The sequence below is a fragment of the Pan paniscus genome, chromosome 5, assembly GCF_029289425.2.
Source record: "Pan paniscus chromosome 5, NHGRI_mPanPan1-v2.0_pri, whole genome shotgun sequence".
Classification (NCBI taxonomy): Eukaryota; Metazoa; Chordata; class Mammalia; order Primates; family Hominidae; genus Pan; species Pan paniscus.
In genome coordinates, this window is record NC_073254.2 from 142707915 (window position 1) to 142731774 (window position 23860).

The window sequence follows — 23860 nt, forward strand, 5'->3', positions numbered from 1 at the left end:
CAACTAAGAGTCACCTTGTGGATTCAAATATTCCTGCCACCAATTTCTAGGCCATTGACACATTTGGTCAGGAAAATAGCTTTTCTCTGTAGAAAGTGCCATCTTCCTACATCGCTGTGAGGCTGGGTGGGGTTAGCTATTCGGTCTGCCTGTGGTGAAGCATGACATCTTGGTCAGTCAATATCAGTGGCAGACTGAAAGGAAGATTGTGCCAAATGTGAGTTTGCCACAGCCAAGTACAGCCCCGAAGTAAAACAGTTTTGTTACTTAGCCTCCCTATATGGCCACTTCTGTTTTCGATCTTAAAATAGTAGTTAATGAATATAACTTTAACAAACTTTTAGATAGTTTTGTGATTCTTTTATTTTCCAGCATCGATCTACAAAAAGGACTAATTAGAAAGCCTCTATCTGAAATAATAATATAAAGGCAAAAGGAAAAACTTCCAAAATAGCAGTCAGCTAGCAGCAAAATAATCTTGAAATAAATGTGAAACCCAGAATTTCTTTTTCCATGCTGACGGCCCACTCCAAGGGCCACTTTTTAGAAGTTCTTTTTTAACAACAGACATTGGGGGTTCACTTGAGGGTGGAGGGTGGGAGGTGGGAGAGCTGCAGAAAAGATAACTATTGGGTATTGGGCTTAATATCTGGGTGATGAAATAATCTGTACAACAAATCCCCATGACACAAGTTTACCTACGTAACAAACTTTCTTTTTTTTTTTTTAATTTTATTTTATTTTTATTGATCATTCTTGGGTGTTTCTCACAGAATGGGATTTGGCAGGGTCATAAGACACTAGTGGAGGGAAGGTCAGCAGACAAACAAGTGAACAAAGGTCTCTGGTTTTCCTAGGCAGAGTGTTTGTGTCCCTGGGTACTTGAGATTAGGGAGTGGTGATGACTCTTAACGAGCATGCTGCCTTCAAGCATCTGTTTAACAAAGCACGTCTTGCACCACCCTTAATCCTTTTAACCCTGAGTGGACACAGCACATGTTTCAGAGAGCACAGGGTTGGGGGTAAGGTCATAGATCAACAGGATCCCAAGGCAGAAGAATTTTTCTTAGTACAGAACAAAATGAAAAGTCTCCCATGTCTACTTCTTTCTACACAGACACGGCAACCATCCGATTTCTCAATCTTCTCCCCACCTTGCCCCCCTTTCTACTCTGGAAAACCGCCATCGTCATCATGGCCCATTCTCAATGAGCTGTTGGGTACACCTCCCAGATGGGGTGGTGGCCGGGCAGAGGGGCTCCTCACTTCCCAGTAGGGGCGGCCGGGCAGAGGCGCCCCTCAGCTCCCGGACCGGGTGGCTGGCCAGGTGGGGGGCTGATCCCCCCATCTCCCTCCCGGACGGGGCGGCTGGCCGGGTGTGGGGCTGAGCCCCCCACCTCCCTCCCGGATGGGGCGGCTGGCCGGGCGGGGGGCTGACCCCCCCACCTCCCTCCCGGATGGAGCGGCTGGCCGGGAGGGGGCGCTGACCCCCCCCACCTCCCTCCCGGACGGAGCGGCTGGCCGGGCAGAGGGGCTCCTCACTTCCCAGTAGGGGCGGCCGGGCAGAGGCGCCCCTCACCTCCCGGACGGGGCGGCTGGCCGGGCGGGGGGCTGAGCCCCCCACCTCCCTCCTGGATGGGGCAGCTGGCCGGGCGGGGGGCTGACCCCCCCCACCTCCCTCCCGGACGGAGCGGCTGGCCGGGCGGGGGGCTGACCCCCCCACCTCCTTCCCGGACGGGACGGCTGGCCGGGTGGGGGACTGACCCCCCCACCTCCCTCCTGGACGGGGCGGCTGGCTGGGCAGAGGGGCTCCTGGCTGGGCAGAGGGGCTCCTCACTTCCCAGTAGGGGCGACGGGGCAGAGGCGCCCCTCAGCTCCCGGACCGGGTGGCTGGCCAGGCGGGGGGCTGACCCCCCCATCTCCCTCCCGGACGGGGCGGCTGGCCGGGCGGGGGGCTGACCCCCCCACCTCCCTCCCGGATGGGGCGGCTGGCTGGGAGGGGGCGCTGACCCCCCCACCTCCCTCCCGGACGGAGCGGCTGGCCAGGCGGGGGGCTGAGCCCCCCACCTCCCTCCCGGACGGGGCGGCTGGCCGGGCAGAGGGGCTCCTCACTTCCCAGTAGGGGCGGCCGGGCAGAGGCGCCCCTCACCTCCCGGATGGGGCGGCTGGCTGGACGGGGGGCTGAGCCCCCCACCTCCCTCCCGGACGGGTCGGCTGGCCGGGTGGGGGGCTGACCCCCACCTCCCTCCCAGATGGGGTGGCTGCCGGGCGGAGACGCTCCTCACTTCCCAGACGGGGTGGCAGCCAGGCGGAGGGGCTCCTCACTTCTCAGACGGGGCGGTTGCCAGGCGGAGGGTCTCCTCACTTCTCAGACGGGGCAGCCAGGCAGAGACGCTCCTCACCTCCCAGACGGGGTCGCGGCCGGGCCGAGGCGCTCCTCACATCCCAGATGGGGCGGCGGGGCAGAGGCGCTCCCCACATCTCAGACGATGGGCTGCCGGGCAGAGACGCTCCTCACTTCCTAGATGGGACGGCGGCTGGGACGAGGCGCTCCTCACTTCCCAGGTGGGATGGCGGCCGGGCAGAGACGCTCCTCACTTTCCAGACTGGGCAGCCAGGCAGAGGGGCTCCTCACATTCCAGACAATGGGCAGCCAGGCAGAGACGCTCCTCACTTCCCAGACGGGGTGGCGGCCGGGCAGAGGCTGCAATCTCCGCACTTTGGGGGGCCAAGGCAGGCGGCTGGGTGGTGGAGGCTGTAGCGAGCCGAGATCATGCCACTGCACTCCAGCCTGGGCACCATTGAGCACTGAGTGAATGAGACTCCGTCTGCAATCCTGGCACCTCGGGAGACCGAGGCTGGCGGATCACTCGCGGCTAGGAGCTGGAGACCAGTCCGGCCAACACAGCGAAACCCCGTCCCCACCAAAAAAACACGAAAACCAGTCAGGCGTGGCGACTCGCGCCTGCAATCGCAGGCACTCGGCAGGCTGAGGCAGGAGAATCAGGCAGGGAGGCTGCAGCGAGCCGAGATGGCAGCAGTACAGTCCACCTTTGGCTCGGCATGAGAGGGAGACCGTGGAAAGGAGAGGGAGAGGGAGACGGGAGAGGGAGACGGGAGAGGGAGAGGGAGACGGGAGAGGGAGAGGGAGATGGGAGAGGGAGACGGGAGAGGGAGAGGGAGACAGGAGAGGGAGAGGGAGACGGGAGAGGGAGAGGGAGAGGGAGAGGGAAACGGGAGAGGGAGACGGGAGAGGGAGAGGGAGCCGTAACAAACTTTCACATGTCTTGCTCTATCACCCAGGCTGGAGTGCAGTGGCGCAATCTTGGCCCACTGCAGCCTCTGCTCCTGGGTTCAAATGATCCTCCTGCCTTAGCCTCCTGAGTAGCTGGGATCACAGGTGTGAGCCACCATGCCTGACTATTATTTTATTTTTTAGTAGAGACAGGGTTTCACCATCTTGGCCAGGCTGGTCTCAAACTTCTGGCCTCATGATCTGCTCACCTTGGCCTCCCAAAGTGCTGGGATTACAGGCATGAGCCACCACGCTGAGCCAAAAAAAAAATATTTAAAAAAAAAGGAATTTCTCTTTCAATATACAAATTTCAACTCAATATTCGTTTAAAATGTCCCATCTTGCTGAAGAAGTTTACCTATTTTATTTTATATAAAATATATAGCATTTATTTAAATATTTAAGATCGCATATCTTAACATTTTAAAAGCTATTATTACATTTAATTTTAAGGTTTTAGACTATCAGGCAAGTAAGAATTCAGTTATTCATGGAGCTGTTCCTTTAAGACCAGCAGAGTTAACTTCTTTGCAGTTACACAGGAAGAGATACTTGCAGCCATAGTGGTTTCTGATGTGAAGTGAATTGGTGGAGGACAGAGTGGAGGCCAGAAAATGGGGTCTACTTCCAAACTAGCCACTTCTCACAAGCTGTTGAGAAGAGATCTAACTGAAATTAAGGTACCATGGGAGGGCTCACAAGATAACCAAACATTCAAACTAGAGAAGAACACTGTGAAAAGACAGGGAACCAATTATGTGCATCAGTTGTATATATATATATGAAGAGAGAGAGAGATTATTTCATCACTCAGGTATTTTATATATATATATACATACACATATATATGAACTTTAACAAACTTTTAGATATATATATGTATATACACACATTTTCCCCCCGTTTTCTCTATATAAAAATAATAAAGGCAGAATCTAAAGTAGCTTTAGATGGTTAACTATGTGCATTATGGGGATTTGAAGAGATAATTTTGTGATAATACATTTCGTGTTGCTTTCAGAATGAACTGAAATTGATTTGCATGCCTGAGTGCTGACTTAGCAGCTGTGCAACTTTAAATGAGTCACTTAACCTCTCTGACCCCCAGTTTCCACCTCCACAAAGCAAGGGTCATACTTCAGTACCTCATGGGATTATTGGGAGGTTTAACTAATGTAATATAAAAATGTTCATGTAGTATTGAATAAAAATGCTGGTTTTCCTCTTGGAAAATGCAAGAGGTCTTCCCAATAGGAAAATACTTTTTGTTAGGATTAAATGGGATACATAAGAAGGTGGTAGAATAAAGAACATTTAGTGAGATATGAACAATGATGCCAACAATCAGACATATACCTTATAGTTACGAAGAGTTCATTTATTCTTTATCTCATTATTGCTTCACAAGCATCCTGTGAATCCATAGGCTAATTGCTATGCCCGTTATATAGGGGAGGAACTGTGACTCAGAGAAATTAAATGGATTGAACAATATCACCTTCCAAGTCTATAATGGAGCATATTCTTTTTGACCAATAGTCTAGTGCTCTTTACAGTACTCTAAGATATCTATACATTCTCCACAGTTGCCAAATACCAAGCAGTTAAGAGTCTAATGGATTCCAAAATTGTATCTCAAAACATAGCTCTGTTCTCAAATTTCCCATGATTCCTGGAAAGACAATAATATCTATGGAATTAATAGAATGACTCTTTTTTGGGCAATTCCAAACTATTCCTGGACTCCTAAGGACCATGCTAAGCTCAATTTGCATTTCTTGCATTCTATGAACCAAAAATATTATGTTTCTAATGTCAAATGCACCATGTTTTGTGACTATGCCATTTAGTGTTTAGCATTTCCTGAATTGAAGTTACTCCCTCCAACTACCATGAAAAGTTGAATTTGTTCTGTGTAGCCCAAGGTTTACATATTTCGGCCCTTTTTAGGTATCACAGATGAGCATCTCCATCCTTCGGTTGATACTTAGTGCATTCTGTGTTAGGGTGTCTATCTTTGCAGGCATATATTTTCTCTCCCTTTTGAGAGTGCAAGTTCCCTAAAGATGGAAAGTATACCATACGTCTGTACTCTCAGGCCTAGCTCAGAGGCTAGCATTAGATAGCTTTTCAATACAATGCTTCTGCTTTGAGATGCTATTCAGAGTTGACTTCTCAGGAGAGATTCATTCCAAAACATAATAAAAAGGTCAGTTTTAGAGTAAGCAATAACTGTTACCTTCCTCCCTTTATAGTGAATGATCTCTTGAGAATTCTTTCTTAGAGAGAGACAATTGCTAGGGAGATAAAGGGTGCTTAGGAAAGAACTAGTAATTACCATGTCAACCTGAAGGTAAAAAAACCTAAAATAGGTCCTACTCTTCCAACCATTACCATGAGTCTATCGAAAATTAGGTCTCAGACTAGAACAGATCAAAATATTTAGTGCTCTCTAGGGAAAAAGCTTTTGAGATAAAGTGGAATTTCTTATTTCTAAGAAGTAGGAAAAGAGTGTTTTGTTTGGTCTCTACAAATTATAGTTATTTGGTTTCAGCCTGAACAACCACCACAAGCAAATACTGGCAGGCAGAGTCTCTACAGGAGTGGTCAAAAAAGTCAGTTTTCATTTCCTTCCAAGCCCTAGTTTGGCTGATCCATCCACAGAAAAGCAGAACAAAAGGCAAGGGATTACTGCACCCTTAAGCATCCAAGTGGCTCATTCGGCTCAGGGGTTATTTTTAGCAATCTGGCTCACACTGAGGGCTTCCTGCTCTATTCAGCAAATGTGCAAATGGATGCTGCAGGACCATAACAGTAGACATTGATGAAGGTTGTGATCAATGATTAGATTCTCAAGCCTGTTGTGTTTTTGATCTAGCCATGCCTTTCAACCACTGTGGTGAACATTTAGCTCTGAATAGGTTCATCTTCTTCATATGCACATTCTATTTGTAGATGTTGCTATGAGGACAGATTCATCAAAAATGACTGATGTGGAGTCTGGGGTCGCCAATTTTGCATCTTCAGCAAGGGCAGGCCGCCGGAATGCCTTACCAGACATCCAGAGTTCAGCTGCCACAGACGGAACCTCAGATTTGCCCCTCAAACTGGAGGCTCTCTCCGTGAAGGAAGGTAATACTCAAAATCCTCTTACAATTAACAGCACTTGTCCCTTCTTAACCAAGCCTTTTCTCTGGACAGTCTTTCTTTTATCTAGTTAAAAGTGCTCAGTTTCCTTATTTGTTTACTTAAACCTCTCAGCTTTTGTTTAAGGCTTAGTAGATGTTCAGCCTTTTCCAAAGTAGAATATTTCATCTTTTTGTCTTATGCTGTGTATGTGGAAACTGAAGTTTTATTTATTCATTGCATGTGTATAGTCATGCACAAAGCTAGTAATTGGGAATACAAAGGTGGACAAATATGATCTTTCTCTCAATGAGCTTTCAATTTTATTAAGAAGTATTCATAAATAAAATAATTTTTCTTCTGCCATCCATTGACAAATCACTTTGGAAGCTTCTGCTTCACTGTAGTGTGCTACAAGCCCTTTAATTTTCAAATCTAGGAAGAAGTTTACTATCAAGTAGAGATGAGATTCTTTCAACAGAATTTTTGTATAAAAGGTGATACTTTATATGAAAGTATAAGGATACTTTAAATAAAGTGTTAAAAGGTGCCTTTCATTTAAAAACCCTCATGGAGATTTAAAAAAACAAAACAAAACCCTGAATCAAAGTTAAAAAATACACTCAGAGAGATAAAGATCATTTTAGTTCCAAGCCATTAGCAAAATACTCACGTTTTGTGCCCCATTTTAGACTCTCAGGTGGACTCTAGTGTATGTTTGGGAATTTATTCTTGGTGACAATGAAGCAAGTGAGAACCAGAAGCCGCTTGCATCTAACCCATTCCCGGGAGCCCAAGAAGAAGGCTCTTGGTTCTTTGCTTCAGGAGATTATTTACTACCTGGTAAAGTTGCAAATGTTCCTGGTTCATTCTCTATGAAATAGTTATATCCTTGTAGGCCAGGAGCTGTGACCAGATCCTGCAGTTCCATGATTACCTCATCTTTTTCCAAAGGCCACTATTTCTCATATGCAACACTATAGGTGAGAGTAAAAAAGCATACACCATCAACGTAAAATATTATAAGAAGAATGAAAAGAAGGAAAAGATAAGGGAAGAAAGAAATAAACATATATGTAATGTTTTTGGCCTTTTAAGTTTGAAAATGTAATATGACCATAGGAACATGACGTTGCTGTTCAAGAGTCCATTCTAAACTAGTGAGGTAGAGAAGGCAATTACTTGTTCGTGTAAAAACCGTAATTAAATTTTATACACCTTCAACACACACAAAACCTTAATGTTTACTGACATTACTTAATCAAGCAAAAGAGAGCAAATACACTGTGGGAGAGTCAGCAGTGTTCTCCATTTTATTTTGGTCACTAGAGAGACTAGGATCTGAAAGAATATGTTCCTGTTTTTATATTTTTCTTCATATCATTTTGAAATAAAGTCAAAGGCATCAATTAAGAAACTGAAAATGTTAAAAATGAATTTACAAATAACACCAGATGCTAAAGATTACACAAAAGGGTGAAGGCAAGTTGTAAAGTGAAATAGGCCAGGCACAGAAAGGTAAATACCACATGATCTTATTCATGGAATCTGAAAGAGACAAACTGCTAGAATCAGAGAGTAGAATGGTAGCTACCAGGAAAATTATGAAAATGATGGTCAAAAGAGATAAAATTACAATTCGACAGGAGAAGTAAGTTCAGGGGATCTATTGTAGCAACATGATGACTATAGTTAATAACAATGTATTGTATACTTGAAGATTGCCAAGTGAGTAGATTTTGAGTGTTCCCACCACACATACACACACACACACACACACACACACACACAAAGTATGTGAGGTAATGGATATGTTAATTAGCTTGATTTAGCCACTCCACAATGTATGCATGTATCAAAACATCATGTTGCACAACAACATAAATATATATAATTTTTATTTGTTAATGAAAAATTAAAGAGTAGAAAAAATACACAAAAGGATATAGGCTTACATAGGTAGATGACATAGATAATATTTTATTAACAAAGTCACAAGTAAGCAGTTTGAAGGCTTATTTTTTTCTCATTAGCTAAGCATAGATGTTATTATGAATTTTAAAATGAATGGTTTCCAGTTGCTAATGAAAACTGAAAGCGGGAGTCTGTCTCAGATGTTATGGTTTCAATAATTTATTCACTTAAACATACAAATTTTGAGGTGAGGAAGATCTGCAGATTTCCCTCAGATCTATCCTCTTTTGTTTTTATTTTTAATTTTTTAAATAAATATGCCTAAGTGGCAGGAAATCTAGGATTTCAAGTGTCTTGCATGCTGCATGAAATTAACCTGAGATTTGCCCAGTTCATAATCTGTCTTAATCTATCCCTTATAAATTGATAACCATGATAAAAAGGTCAATGATACTTGATGACATATGAACAGGAGGTGACAGAGGGTGGCATACTGGGATGGAGAAAGATCAGTGGATTTGGGATATGTTTTATAGGCAGAATCAATAGGACTTGCTGATGAATTGGATGTGGCAGAGATGAGGAAGAGAATTGGAGGATAACTCCTAGAGCAGTCAGGCAGGTGCTGATGCCATACACCGAGAAGGGTTAGCCTAGAGGATGGGCAATTTTAAGAGTTGGAGGAGTGAAAATTTTTGTCTTCAGGATGCCTACGAGACATCTAAATGGACAAGTCAATGAAGCGATTTGATATATAGGTCTGGTGGATCAGATGGAAAAAGATTCTGAGATATACATTTTTGAATATTTGAGTGTATTTTTTTTTTTTTTTTGAGACGGAGTTTCACTCTTGTCTCCCAGGATGGAGTGCAATGGCGTCATCTTGGTTCACTTCAACCTCTGCCTCCTGGTTTCAAGCGATTCTCCTGTCTCAGCCTCCTGAGTAGCTGGGATTACAGGTGCCCACCACCACACGCCGCTAATATTTGTATTTTTAGTAGAAACGGGGTTTCACCACGTTGGGCAGGCTGGTCTCAAACTCCTGACTTCAGGTGATCCACCTGCCTTGGCCTCCCAAAGTGCTGGGGTTACAGGCATGAGCCACTGCGCCTGGCCTTGAGTGTATATTTTCAAAACATATTTTATATGATTGAGGAGAAAACAGTGCAAATGAAATTATCCCATACCTGACAAGCCACATGAGTAGATTACCTTTTCAGTACAAATGGAACCACAGAATATGAGAAGGAAAGACGGAGCCTTAGAAGTCCTCCACTCTTTTGATATATAGATGTTACCATAACTAATCCCAAACAGGTTAAGTGACTTGCCCAAGCTCACAAAAATTAAGTGATAATAGAATGTCTGGTTCCAAAGCCTTCATCTTTCCCATTATACCAATTTTTCTCTATAAATGTTTCATAGAAATTATTTTGGGTGTTAATGTGTCACCCAGAAAAAAAGGGTGCTGTAGTCAAATAAGTTTGGAATTGCTGGTTTCAACATAATTGGCTTTTTACACTTCTCGGAATGTTTCCTTTTTAGACAAGGACTTCTCAGAGCCTTTGTTACAGAGACTTTAAAGTAATAGTGTGTCTACACCCTTCTAAAAATAGAACATGCAACATCTTTTTCTCTCATTTATTTGGCCATCTCTGAAGAAGCATCTCGCAGAATTATTGTTCTGGGAGGCACTCTAAAAATGTGACAAGGAGTAGAAAAGGCAGTTGATACAAAGAAGAGCAGAACACAAGGATGGAAATAGGAAATGTAAAAAAATAGACTATTATATCTGATTTATATTAAACGTATATTAATGAAAAGCCTAATTTAGTAAACAGTTAAAGTGGTATGTTACCTAAAAGATATATAATAAGGATCTCAACGTAATATTTATATAAAGTAACATGTTACTACCTATATAGATATATGAGAAATGTTTTTCCAAGCTAGGCTTCTAGAGAACAGAAGAACCAAGCCAGATAATCTAGAACTCAACATTTTCTTGCTTTCCCAAGAGTTCTTATTATGATCAAAAAAGTGAGATAAGTAACAGTTCAAAATAGCTTATTCACATTTGAAATGACAGTAACAGGCTTGAAAGGGAAGTTTGATGTTGCACTCTCAGAGAAATTATGTTGGAAGAATATATTGAAAATATATTCGATTACATTGAAAGCACTTGACATATGCAGAAGGTTGAAGAATAACAGCAATGTTAACTAGGAAGCACATAATATATGAAAAATCATTTTCCTTTCATTAACATCACAATACAAAATGTTTTCCTTTCATTAACATCACAATACAAAGTTGACAGCAATCATAACCTCTTGAGCAGATTATTGTTTCTTTTTATCTGCAATCATCTTTGAATGTATTTCTAAACACTTTCACATTACAAAGCAAAAAATGAGACTATAAGAGGTATTTGGAATCATGTTTTATATTTTAGTTAATAATCCTGAGCAAGATACTAGATTGACAACAAATGATATCCTGTTAGTTTTCATCTAATTATTATCTTGAGTTCCTAGTTCATTTCACAGAAAGATAACAACTTAAGGGGACTTCATATCATCTTCTGCTCATTAGACCAACTTAGAGATAGCAGATATAACAACTCTTCTCTGAAAGCTATAAAGCTTTGTGTGTAGCTTGCTTAGAATCAGTGGTGGCAAGTGCAGCTTCAATTACTGTGCAAATAATTTAGTGTTTTGTATTTCATATGGTTATAGAGTACCATTTTCTACCAAGCTTATTTTTCTAAGGGATTTCTTTCAATAAACACTTATTAAGCACCTGCCATGTTAATTAGAAGGCAACCAATTATGATTATTAGGGTGCAAATTCTCCCTTGATCCCAATTCTCCTCCAGCTACTGTCCTAGTTCTCCATTTCTGTTTTGTAACAAAACTCCTTGACAGAGTTATCTGCTTCTGTGGCTCCAAATCTTCTGCGTACCATTCTTTCTCTCACCCTAATAAGATTTTCACCTCATCACATCACCCCACTGCTATTTCAAGATCACAAATGACATCATTTCTGCTAACACCAGTGGTTCATTCTTAGCCATCCTCTTGCACGATCTCTTAGTCATAGATGATTGTCACTCTTTCCTGTAACGTTTCTCTTCCCTTGGCTTTCCGGACACTCCACTCATCTGGTTTTCTTCCTGCTTCCCTGGCTGCTCCTCCTTCAGCTTTTCTTTCCTCATCTCCCCTGACTCTAAATAAATTGGAGGTTATCAGAATTCAGTCTTTGGACATCATCTCTATCAACACTCCCTCACTTGTGATGTAATCTGATTTCGTTGGGATAATGATTGTGCTTTTGGTGACTTACAAATTTTTGTCTCCAACCTGGAGCTCCCCTGAACTGCACACTCATATACTAATTGCCTAATTGGCGTCTCCGCTTGGATATCTAATGGGAATCTCAAACTTAATGGGTATAAAAGCGAACTCCAGATAGTCTCCTGACAACAGCTCTTTCTGCATTTTCCCATCTCTGAGTGGCAATTCATACTTCCAGTTAACAAAATTATTGCTAAACATATTGGAATCATCCTTTTCTCCCCTCTTTTTCTTGTATTCTCCATCCCATCTATCAGTGAATACTGTCAGCTCTACTTTCAAAATTGGTCCATAAATCTGCCATTTTTCACTCACAGGATCTAGTTTTTTTGGTACCTCTATGACTCCATTTTCTATTCCAATTTTCTCTACCACTGTCCCGCTTGCAAATCCTTCCTGCATATTATTGTCTTTGGCTTTGCTTTTCTCTGTGCTTGGAATGCTCTTCTCCCCACTATCTATATAGAATTCTTCTTCACCTTTTCAGGCCTTTACTCAAATGTCCCCTTCTCAGTGAGGCATTCCCAGCTAACTCTGTCTAGAATTGCATCCTTCAGGCCACAAGACTTCTTGAAATTTTCTGTTTTCCACTCCTGTTTTAATGTCTTCATTAGCCCTTTTTACTTCTTATTGACCACACATTTCATTTATTTTGTTTATTGTCCATATTTCTCATCAGATTTTCCTTGAGAGCCGGGATTCATGTTTTGTTCATTGCCTTGTACGTAGTACATGCTTAATAAATATTTGATGAATGAGAGTTGAAGAACTGAATAGAGTCCATCAGATTTCAAAGATACCATTGATGACTTGGTAGGAGCAGTTTTGCAGGAGTAGTAGACCTAAATAGTTTCACTTAAAAATGGAGACAACAAAAGAGGGATATCTTTTAAAGGATGAAAGAGAAGATAGTATGTGGAAGACTTACAGTTGAAAGAGGGTCTTTGTTAGTTTAAAGACAGTAGTGACTTGCGGGAACAAAGGAGCCAGGAGAAAGGGAAAGTTAGGTAAAATGAAGAGCGCAGATGATTATTAGAGTCAGCCTCTTGATGAAGCAAAAATGGATAGGATGGGGGATCATGAAGGTATTAAACTGCATAGCAGGAGTAACACCAGGAGCCAGCTCCAAAATTGTGCAACCAGGGTGGTTGCATAGGGCTCCTTGATTAGAAGAGACTTGCATTTGGTTTAATGTTCTATTCTTGCTGTCTTGAAATTTTTCATTATTTTTGAACAAGCGTACTGCATTTTCATTTTGCACTGGGCACCAACAAATTACATAGCCAGTGCTCACAAGTGCATCTTCCATTGTAAAAAGAGGGAAGGCAGAAAGAATAAGCACAGATCACAGGCAGTTTTAGATATTTAATGGCAGGAAGTTGAGGGAACTCCTGTCTGATAACTTTGATTATTTTTTTTTCCTATGAAGTAGAAAGTGAGGTTGTCTCCTAAGAAAGAGCAAAGGGAGTAGAAAGTGTGAAGAAGCTGGGGAGAGTGCAATCCTGCATAGGGAATTGGCTAAGGACATACACCACGGAGTCAGTTGGCCCAAGCTCAAGTTGTGACTGTCACTCACTAGTCTCTGACTTTGGACAAGTCACTTTACCTGCTTGTGTTTCATTTTAGTAATCTGTAAATGGAGGCTCTGAGAATACCCTAGAAGACTGTCTGGCACTTAATAACTCTGTAGAATAGGAGAAAGTTGATCAGGAGAAGGTAGATTCCCAAACCTACTCATATCGCTCTTCTTTGTATAGTTTCCATATCTGAATTGAGGGCAAAATATGGACAGTGGACAAAGGAAAAACCAATGGTTTTATTCTAACATAATACAAAATAAATTTCAATATATTCCACATATGAATGGAAATTTTTTTTTCAGATGCAAAAGAGAAAGATGAAAAAACAACACAAGACCAATTGGAAAAGCCTCAAAATGAAGAAAAATGAAGGCTCATAATCTATCAAGAGTGCTGAATTTCCGCATGTTGAAAGACTTAGTGGTTCTGTTTTCCTGAGACATTTAATCTGGTGGTAACTGTGGTAACATTGCAGCCCTAAGCAGCATGTGTATATTAGATAATTGTGTTGTGATGCTACTCACTTTGATTGCAATGATGATGTCCAATGTAAGCTATTAAAAGGCAGGTTACTTCCAAATCGCACTGAAGGAAAAGGTTAAGAATAATACATGATCACGGAAATGCATACCACTGTCTGTAAACCCAACAAAATTCACTGTTCTCTTTTGGATTTATTTAGCCTGATGTATTTTTAATTCAATTTTTATGGTGATGGGCAAATCATTCTTGGTAAATGTAAATCAAACATGATTGATTTAAAACTTCATGAAATTTGTAGAAAATTATGGACATTTTTGGTGAGAAAGAACAATAGTCAAAACTCACATGGATAGAGTGTGTTTGTTTTTTGCCAAAAATGCCCCAGACTTTTTCCCAAACCTCAAAAACGTCTTGGAAAAATTGTAAAAGTTTGATAACAGAAACATCTTTAGGATATTTTTGTCTGACATATTTTGCTTCTAGTATGTGCCTACTGTGATTTTTTTCATGTGGAAAATGCAAAATTTGTAACAAAATGGTTATATGGAACATGCCTATTAAATGAATTTTACTATCTTCCCTAACTTTGGTATGTGTATGTGTGTGTGTTTTACTTTAATATGAATTATACAAAATACCAGTTGTTTTACACTCTCTTTTCTTATTCTTAGGGCTTTTGTGTATGTCTGACTTGTTTTTAAATAACTTCCTCAGCAATGCAGACCTTAATTTTTATATTTTTTTAAAGTAGCTAACATAGCAGTAGGCACTTAAGCATTTAGTCAATGATATTGGTAGAAATAGTAAAGATACATCCTTTAAATATATATCTAAGCATATATTTTAAAAGGAGCAAAAATAAAATCAAAGTGTTAGTAAATTTTGATTTATTAGATATTTTAGAAAAATAATAGAATTCTGAAGTTTTAAAAATGTCAGTAATTAATTTATTTTCATTTTCAGAAATATATGCATGCAGTTATGTTTTATTTGATTGTTGACTTAGGCTATGTCTGTATACAGTAACCAAATAAACTCTTTCACTATTAAAGAGATTTCTTACTGACACAAGTCTCCTTCATTTTATCTTCAGAAGTAGGCTGAGTAAAAAATGGTGACACATTTTATAGAATGAAGTTAACAGTCTTTGCAATATAAATCACCTCTGGCTTATTATTTTATTGACAGAGCTTACCTTTATATCTTATATACACCAAAGGGGTAGATCTCAAAGAACCTGATTGCTTTAAGTTTTCAAATATAATTTTTTCTTTATTAAATAATCAAAAGTAATATTTTAAGTGTAGCACTAATTTAATATTCAATAACATTTATCACAGCCATTAAAATTATATTTCTAAAAGTTATTTAATGACATGAGGTTTTATAATCAGATAAAGAGAGGTTAGAGTGGAACAGTGGTTTTCAGCATGGATGGGGAAGAAATTTTGCCCCCTAGAGGGCATTTGACAATGTCTGGAGACTTTTTGGCTGCCACAACTGGAGGTGGAAAGCAAGGGAGAAAAGGTGCTACTGTAATGTAGTGGGCAGAGGCCGGGGATACCGCTAAGCTGCTAAGCATCTTACCATTCCACAGGGCAGCCCTGACAGCAAGGATTACCCGGTCATGTGTGTCATCAATGCTGAGGTTGAGACACTCTGGAGTAGAGTTAAACTGTTAAGCATATGGATTTTAAATTCAGATTATCTGGGTTTGAATTCTAGCTCTGCTACTCAGTAGTTGCGTGATCCTGGGCAACTTACATCATGTCTCTAAGTCTCAGTTTTATCCTCTGTGGAATGGTTTTAATAATAGCGCATACTTTATAGGGTGGGTGGAGGCAGTAAATGAGATAGTATATACAAAACAATTGAATAATGCCTGGCAAAGAATAATTATTCAATAAATATTAGCTATCATCATCATCGTTGTCATATTTATTCAAGATGCTCTTGCCAATACTGTGGTAGTGGAGGTGGTAGGAAGCTCAATTTGTTTATTTGTCTGTCTTCTGCCTTTCTCTGTGACTTCACAAAATCTCTGTGATATCCCCAATGCTTGGTGCTGGGAGAAAACAGGATGGTAGAAATAGACAATTCATGGTAATTATCACATGAATGCTAATTCAATCATGCTAATGGGTGACTGACAGGCCATGAGTATTACCATTTAACAATGAGTCTGCTCACTAGTATTTTATGACAGTTACTGCAAAAAAATAGAATCTTGAGTCAGTATTTAAATGAGTAATTTGTTCCATGAAAATGTAGAAGAAATAAAGTAACATCGTTCTTGGATCATAGTTTTCTACAATATTTTTCTCATTTAGAAGACCAAAAGTAAAGCCATGTCCCTCCTCATTATTGCTAACAGTTACATATATTCTGAATGATATATATTCTAAATCAATTATTCACTACAATGCACACACAAACGTTCCATTATTTTGTATTACCCAAGGTATCAGGCTTGTTCACTGAGAATATGTGCTAACGAAAATGGTTTATTTTCCCTGAGGAGTCCAGACAAAGGAGAATGAGAGGTCAGTAGCAGTTTAAAGACAACGCTGAATTTGCCTACCAACTTTTTTAAAAATCAAGCTATTTTGAGGAACCTATGGTATTTTGTCATAGCAAGTAGACACTTTTACCAAAGCTATTTATTTGGGACTTATTAAAGAAAGTCTCCTTGCCCATTTTGCCATTGTCTTTGTACAAGGCACTTGCTTTAGTCAATAGCTATGAAGTCTAAATTAACACTGTCAGATAATCAGGCTAAAAGGTGACAATAAAGCTATAAAGCAGCTGTCTGAAAACTTAACTCTGTATAAAGGAGAAAGAACAAAAAGAATCTATTCTGTGTCATGTACCCAGAGATATTTTGTGATCTGGGTAGAAAAGATTTGAACTTTCTTAAAACGTTAGTGAGTATAAGGGGAGGTGCCCTACTTAGAAAATAAACCACTAGTTTTCCTCAGGTGGCTTGACAACTTGGGCAGATGTTTGGCAAGGGACAGGGGGATAGAGAGGAGCCAGAGGAAAATGAAAATTCTGGTGTTCTATGCCACTGTAGAATGACTATACTTAGTAATAATATATAATTTAAAATAGCTGGAAGGGGCCCTGTGCAGTGGCTCACACCTGTAATCCAGCACTTTGGGAGAGCAAGGTGGGTGGATCACTTGAAGTCAATAATTCAAGACCAGCCTGGCCAACATGGTGAAACCCCGTCTCTACTAAAAATACAAAAATTAGCTGGATGTAAAGAAATAAAAATTAGCTTGATGTGGTGGCATTGTCCCAGCTACTCGGGAGGCTGAGGCAGGAGAATCACTTGAACCCAGGAGACAGAGTTTGCAGTGGGCCCAGATTGTGCCACTGCACTCCAGCCTGGGCAATAGAGCAAGACTCTGTCTCAGAAAACAAAAACAAATTAAAATAAAATAGCTAGAAGGAGGATGTTGAGCATTCTCAACACAAAGAAATGACAAATGCTTGAGATGATGAATATGCAAATACCATGATCTGACCACTCTAAATTGTATGTATCAAAACATCACTATGTACCCCATGAATATGTATAATTATTATTTGTTAATTAAAAAGTAAAATAAAAAAAAGATATAACCAAAGCTCACTAATCTGTTACCCTGTCTGTGGAGCCTGGCCCCTCAAGTTCAAAGTACAGCTCTGCCATTTGCTCTTATGATTTTGTTCATTTTATTCCTTGTGCTTCCATTTATTCAACATGTAAAATGATAAATTATTATGAGGATTAAGTGAGTGAATATTAGTCATTGATAAGGGCAGTGCCTGGCATACTAGCAAAAACTCATATTATTATTATTTGCCAGAACATAAAGGATGATAAAGACTTTAAGTTGAATGTTCTAGATCTGTTGATTTTTTCCTATGTTGTTTGCCAGAATAGATTTCCTTCTATTCTTCTGCTCTTTTCTTTCCGCTAGCAACACCTCCGTGGCTAAAAACAGGACTGATTAATCAGACTGAGTCCCTTTTTTTTTTTTTTTTTTTAGAGTTACTGATGACAACTCTCAGAACATTAAAAATCTGCACCCAGTTAAAAACTGGAAGCATTGGCTCAAACAAAGGGCTGGGGCAATGTTGTTGTTACTTGTTAAAATCCTAGAATGGATTTCTCAGTGGGCACACATCAACAGAAGTCATCATCATAGGCCGGGCACAGTGGCTCATGCCTGTAATCCCAGCACTTTGGGAGGCCAAGGCAGGCGGTTCATGAGGTCAGGAGATCGAGATCATCCTGGCTAACACGGTGAAACCCTGTCTCTACTAAAAATACAAAAAAAAATAGCTAGGTATGGTGGCGGGTGCCTGCAGTCCCAGCTACTTGGGAGGCTGAGGCAGAAGAATGGCATGAACCCAGGAGGCAGAGGTTGCAGTGAGCTGAGATCGTGCCACTGCACTCCAGCCGGGGCAACAGAGCGAGACGCCGTCTCAAAAAAAAAAAAAAAATCATCATCATAGCCAAATTTCTTGTGACTGGTGATTACTTAGCACATAGTAGATCCTTTTGAATCTTCATAAAAAATCATATAAAATAGTTGTTAATGTTTCTCATTTTTACAGATGAAGAAAATGGATTCAGAGAGTATCTTTGAGAGTTCACACAAGGAAGTGCAACAGTGACTTAGGACAGGGCTCTCAGAGTTTGGATGTGCACAGCCTCTCTTGTACCAAAAGTCCCCTCTTCCCCAAACCAGCTCATTCATGAGCATATTAGATTTGTCTGAATTTACTCAAAATTCTTAGGGAAATTTAAAAGTTGTATAAGAAGAATAACATATGAGCCAAAATGAGCACTGATATCTCAAAACAGCAATTTTATTTATTTATTTGGCTTTATTCTTTCATTAACTCATATTTTACCTCATTCCAGAAATGATTTTATATGGCAAGCTGTTGGTATTGTTGTCATTTAATTTTCCATTAACTTGTAGAGCCCTGAAGGAGTGCAGAGTTGGTGAGAAGACTGGGATTCTTTGGGGTGGGAAGTAGTAGCTGGAAGAGAGGCAGAGAAGAAAGGCTCCCCATCCTTGGCTCGGCTCACACTCAGCTTGGGGCTAACCATGGTTGTGAAGAGGGCACACGGACATTCTGAGACACAAACTGCATCTGGCATGAACTAACTATGAACATTTTTAGAGAAGGGCCACATAGGTAAGTGAAATCATCTCATTTGTTCCTCAGTGATAAATTTCAGAGGCTGAATTATTTTTGGCAATGTTGATGGCAGAGAAGCATCCGAAGTGCCAGATGGGTCGCTACAGAGACCTCAGGGAACCATAAGAAAGCCAGAAATCTGAAGAAAAAAAAAAAGTCTCACCTTAGAGTCTGTGGAATTGAGCTCTCATAGTGCTTTAGGCATACCGGATATTCAAATAGTCCTGGTTTATAACGTATTTGTCAACTAAATTGAATTTCCATTAGTGGAAGGGATTTGCTTTTTACATATTGCCTTTCTTTGATGTAAAATTGTGGAGAATAATAGGAGAAAAAGCATGGGGCTGTCGTCAATAAATGCGGATTTGGTTCCAGGATGTTGACCTAAATTTAACCTATATTGACTACGTGCCTTTGGGTAAATTATTTTCACCCTGGGCAGTTTTTCTTATTTGAGAGAATTATTCAAAACTGACACTAGGTGGTGCTCTGCTCCCACTGGCTCTACAAAAAATTTAATCGAGGCATGCCTGAGGTTTCCAGTTTGTTTTACCAATTCTGCTACATATGTTGGTCAGGATTACTGCAAAAACAAAACAGCAACCAAAACTACAGTATTTCAAACACAATTTTTTCAAGAGACACAAGAAAAATAAAATTATAACAGTGTGCTATTCTGTGGCTACCAATTTTTTAGGATACCCTATGTTCTTAGGTACCAAAAGAAGGTGTTCTAATATAGCTTAAAAATATACTTCTCCCAAAGGAAAAATAAACCATTATGTTAAAAAGATACCTACACCAGTATATTTATCATAACACTATTCATATTAGCAAAAATGCGGAATCAACCTGTGTCTATCAACAGTTGACTGAATAAAGCAAATATGGTAGAATACAACGGAATACTGCTTAGCCCTAAAAAGAATAAAATCATATCTTTTGCAGCAACATGAATGGAACTGGAGGCCATCAGAAAGTTTCTGAGTTATTTTACTTAAGTACAACATGTTCTCACTCATAAGTGGGTACTAAATAATGCATACATACAGACATAGAAAGTGGAATTGTAGACATTGGAGACTTGGAAGGGGGTGGGAGTGAGATGAGAAATTACCTATTGGGTACAATGTACACTATTCAGGCGATGGATACACTGAGAGCCCAGACTTCACCACTAGGCAATATATTCATGTAACAAGATGATACATAAGCCCTAAATCTATAAAAATAAAAAAATACACTTCTTAAGAATATATGGGGAGCAAGGGGAGGAATAGCTTTAGGACAAATACCTAATGCATGCGGGACTTAAAGCCTAGATGATGGGTTGATGGGTGCAGCAAACCATCATGGCACATGTATACCTATGTAACAAACCTTCATGTTCTGCACATGTATCCCAGAACTGAAAGTATAATAAAATAAAAGCTAAAAATAAATAAATAAAAAGAATATAAAGTCTATCACTTTTTCTGATGTGTAACAAAGAGTTCCTTTTTCTGTGTAACAGGGTCATCTGGATCTTTTTAAAAAAAATTTAAAATAGCAATACACAAATGTTTTATTCATTAAAATCAAATTACAAACAATCCTGAGTTCTCTACAAGCTTCAATTCAAAATAGACCTTTGATGTCTTTCAAGTTTAAAGCACTGTTTTCAATTGTGACTTTTAGACTTGGAAGAGCCCCTGGCAGTTTGAACTCAAGTAAATGTGTAAATGCTATGTGAATATGTGGTTTTGTTCTTGATTTAATTCAAAATATCATCTTATTGCTTAATAGTTCCCCTTCCAATTAGAAGAAAGATTGGTGTCTCCTAAGTGGAGGAATTGGGGTTAACAAGATGATTATTCCTGTTTTTCCAAGAGCAGGAAGGAAAATAGGGAGAACGTTTTCCACAAATCCCACTGTGTGTTATGTGGGAAAGTTGAATGCACAAAGGGGAAGCTGGCCAGGTAGTCTTGGTGAGGTTCTATTGGGGTGAGAGATTCTGAGCACAGCTTCTGAAATCTCTGGAGTGCTTTCGCTCTACAAGAAGATGTGCACTCAGTGACAGGCCCACATGTGGGTAGTTAACAAGGGGAAGGAACAGATAGTATATAACTAACCCTTAGTATGTATTAAAACTGTTCTCAGTGCTTTATGAGATTATTTAATTCTCACAATAGGCCAACATATGAGAAAATAGGCCCAGAGATGTACTGTCCAAGCTCACATGAGTAAATGGTAAAGCCAAGCTTCAAACCAAAGCAAATTTGTTCCAGAATCCATACTTTTAATCACTAATCTACATCATCTCCCCAAATGAGAGCAAACACACAGTGATACTGTTCTAAGTGCTTTATCCACATTAACTGTTTTAATTTTCACAACAACCTCACGACACAGAATTTATTCTTGGTCTCCTTTCACAGCTGAGGAAACTGAAGCACAGATTAGTTAAAAGGTTAAGATGATAATTAACGTTGAGGGTGTGCTTAAAGGCAAGACTGCCTCTTCTTAAAGTCTGTTTGAAGGGCACTCAGCAGGTGCAGAATTGAGCTCTGATCCCCATCACCTTCTTTTTTCCCTGGGGTTCTTCTTACTTGGGTAGATCCATGCTGCACAGCCTCCGAAGGCTTTGGTCTAAGCCTACGGATAATTTTGGTTCCTGGTGCCTCTTGTCATAGTTGGGATTAAAAAAAAGACACTAAGTATGGAGGAAGAACAGGATACACTTCCTCTGCACTGAGCTCTACACTTTGAAAGAGCGCTGCTTTAGCAACAAAGTTCTGAGGCAACTTCACAGACACCTCCTGCTCCCTAGCACCAGCCGGCTCTCCAGGGCGCCCTTTTAACACCACAGTCAAGAAGGGCTTGGGTCTCCTCCCCAGGTGCTTGTCGCCTACTGGTAATTAACGAAATGAATCATTTCACTCTTCTGATGAAACATCTGCTTCCCTATAGCAACGGATGTTTAGGCGGTTGGCCAGGAGGCGGAATGTGTAGACCCAAGGAGATACCTTATTAGTTACTTTACCTATTAGCAGAAAATGAGGTCCGGTGGCTGGATAATTGTGTCACCAAGAATGACAGAAAATCCAAAAGAAAAAGAAAGAGTGGTTCTCTCCCATTCACAGGTTCTTTTCAATACAAGTGTTCCTTTATTTCTTGGAACTTCAGTTTTCTTATATGCAAAATGAATTTATTGAAAAGCCCTGTAAATTCTAGCTAATTCTGATAGTCCCTGAATTTTGGACTCATTTTAAGAGAAATTTTGAGACAATAAAATGGATTATCAGTAATAATATATGTATTTTAACTTGCAACTAAATTAATATTTCCTTTTTTAATTTGTTTTCTATTTTTTCTGTGTTTAGTTTTCAAGCTGAAAGAAAACAGGCTGTATTATGCATACAGTATCTACAGTTGCACATTCAACAACTGAGTTATATCATTTCTCAATATTAATTGAAGAAATGATTAGAATCCCTATAGAAAGTAATGCTGTGTTCATTTACTCAGTTACTTTGATGAATGCCTTCCTGAAGCTGTCCTTACTCCCCCTCATTGCTTCTCCAAGGTATGGAAATAGGCAGCCCCATACTGCCACATGTCTATGTTACATATGTGTTATACCATGTTATCCTGGGTAATGAGTCATCCTATCTGACTGGCTGGGAACCATAAGGTGTTCTCCTTCTCTTAAGATTTTTGCCCCTTGAAATAATCTTCCTGTTTCTTCTCACACCAAAGAGTCCCTATTCTTATATGCTTCTGAAGTTTCCATATTTGAGTTCTTCTGGCAATGACGGCCAGAGAGAAAGGAGAGGAAAGGAACCCACCAGTAGCTGTCTTTCTGCTGCCTGTCTGAGTACAGGTATATACAACGATGACGGGGGACATGGTGCGTGGAAACACATGATGAGCGTGAGCCATGCCAAGCGGGGACCTGAGTGAGGACCACTTACAGGTGTGGTGACAGAGGGAAGATGGACTTGGGTCCAGAAAGACGGGACAGAGAGATGGGCAGGAAAAGGGAGAGTACTTCACATGAGGAGAAGCTGAGAGACGGCAGAAGTGCACATGGGTATTTTGAGAGAAGCAGGCTGGGGTGGTTGGCACTGAGGCGCAGAGAGAAAGTGGTGGGAGACAAGAAAAACAGGGTTGGAAATGAGGCTCACAGTAGATTCTAGAGATCCAGGAACGTCAGGCTAAAGCACCTGGCCTTTATCTTGCAGGCAACAGGGAATCTTAAAAGGCTGTGTGTGTGTGTGTGGTAAACGAACGGGATGAGTGCTATCAAACCTTGGTATTTTTCTTAAGTTATATAAAATAAATTATTTTCTATTTTATTCTTAGCCAATAAATGGGATCGAGTGGCAACTAACAAAAACTAGCCAACTCTGTCAAAAAGATCTCCACATCAGAAACCAAGACCTGGAAGCTGTAAGAAGCCTGGATCCACACAAACGACTGCTTAGCATTCAAATACTCCCCTCCCAGAACACTTGATGTGTTTCTTGCATATCTGACTTACTCTGCTGGCCATCTACTGACAAAAGCAATCTCTTCCCAGATGAAAATTTATCTGGCCCTTTCTCTTTCTTTGTTTTTGGTGTTGTTTAAAAAACAGCATTTCAAATTCCTTCAGCCTTCCAGGAAAGCAGACAGATGTGTCAATTAGATTCCAAAGCACTAAGACTTCTGCATCTTAATAAGCTGGGACACAATCATGCCCTGGAAGCAAAAGTGAATAGAATTTCCTCATTCACGAAGGGTCTACTGTTGATTTTCTAAAAAGAAACAAAACAGTAACCAGATGGTAGTTGACAGGGCAACTTTAAAGACAAGTATTTGTTTTGATCTCATTCCTAAGGGAAAGAAAGTTAGATAATTAATAGCAGGAAAGAACAGGAGAG

The 23860-nt window shown here is 40.4% G+C and overlaps 1 protein-coding gene across 6 annotated transcripts in view; it reads left to right on the forward strand.

The window, feature by feature from the left end:
* PKIB (cAMP-dependent protein kinase inhibitor beta) overlaps positions 1–14338 on the forward strand; it is a 256234-nt gene extending 241896 nt beyond the window's left edge. For 4 of the 6 annotated variants that reach the window (XM_063605441.1, XM_063605443.1, XM_063605442.1 and 1 more), the window contains 2 exons: positions 6251–6427; positions 13574–14338. In XM_063605441.1, coding sequence (XP_063461511.1) covers positions 6259–6427; positions 13574–13641 — 237 coding nt within the window. In that variant the 5' untranslated portion in view covers positions 6251–6258 and the 3' untranslated portion in view covers positions 13642–14338. The other 2 variants (XM_008952935.6, XM_063605440.1) reach the window with 2 other exon arrangements.
* Positions 14339–23860: the final 9522 nt, after the last annotated feature.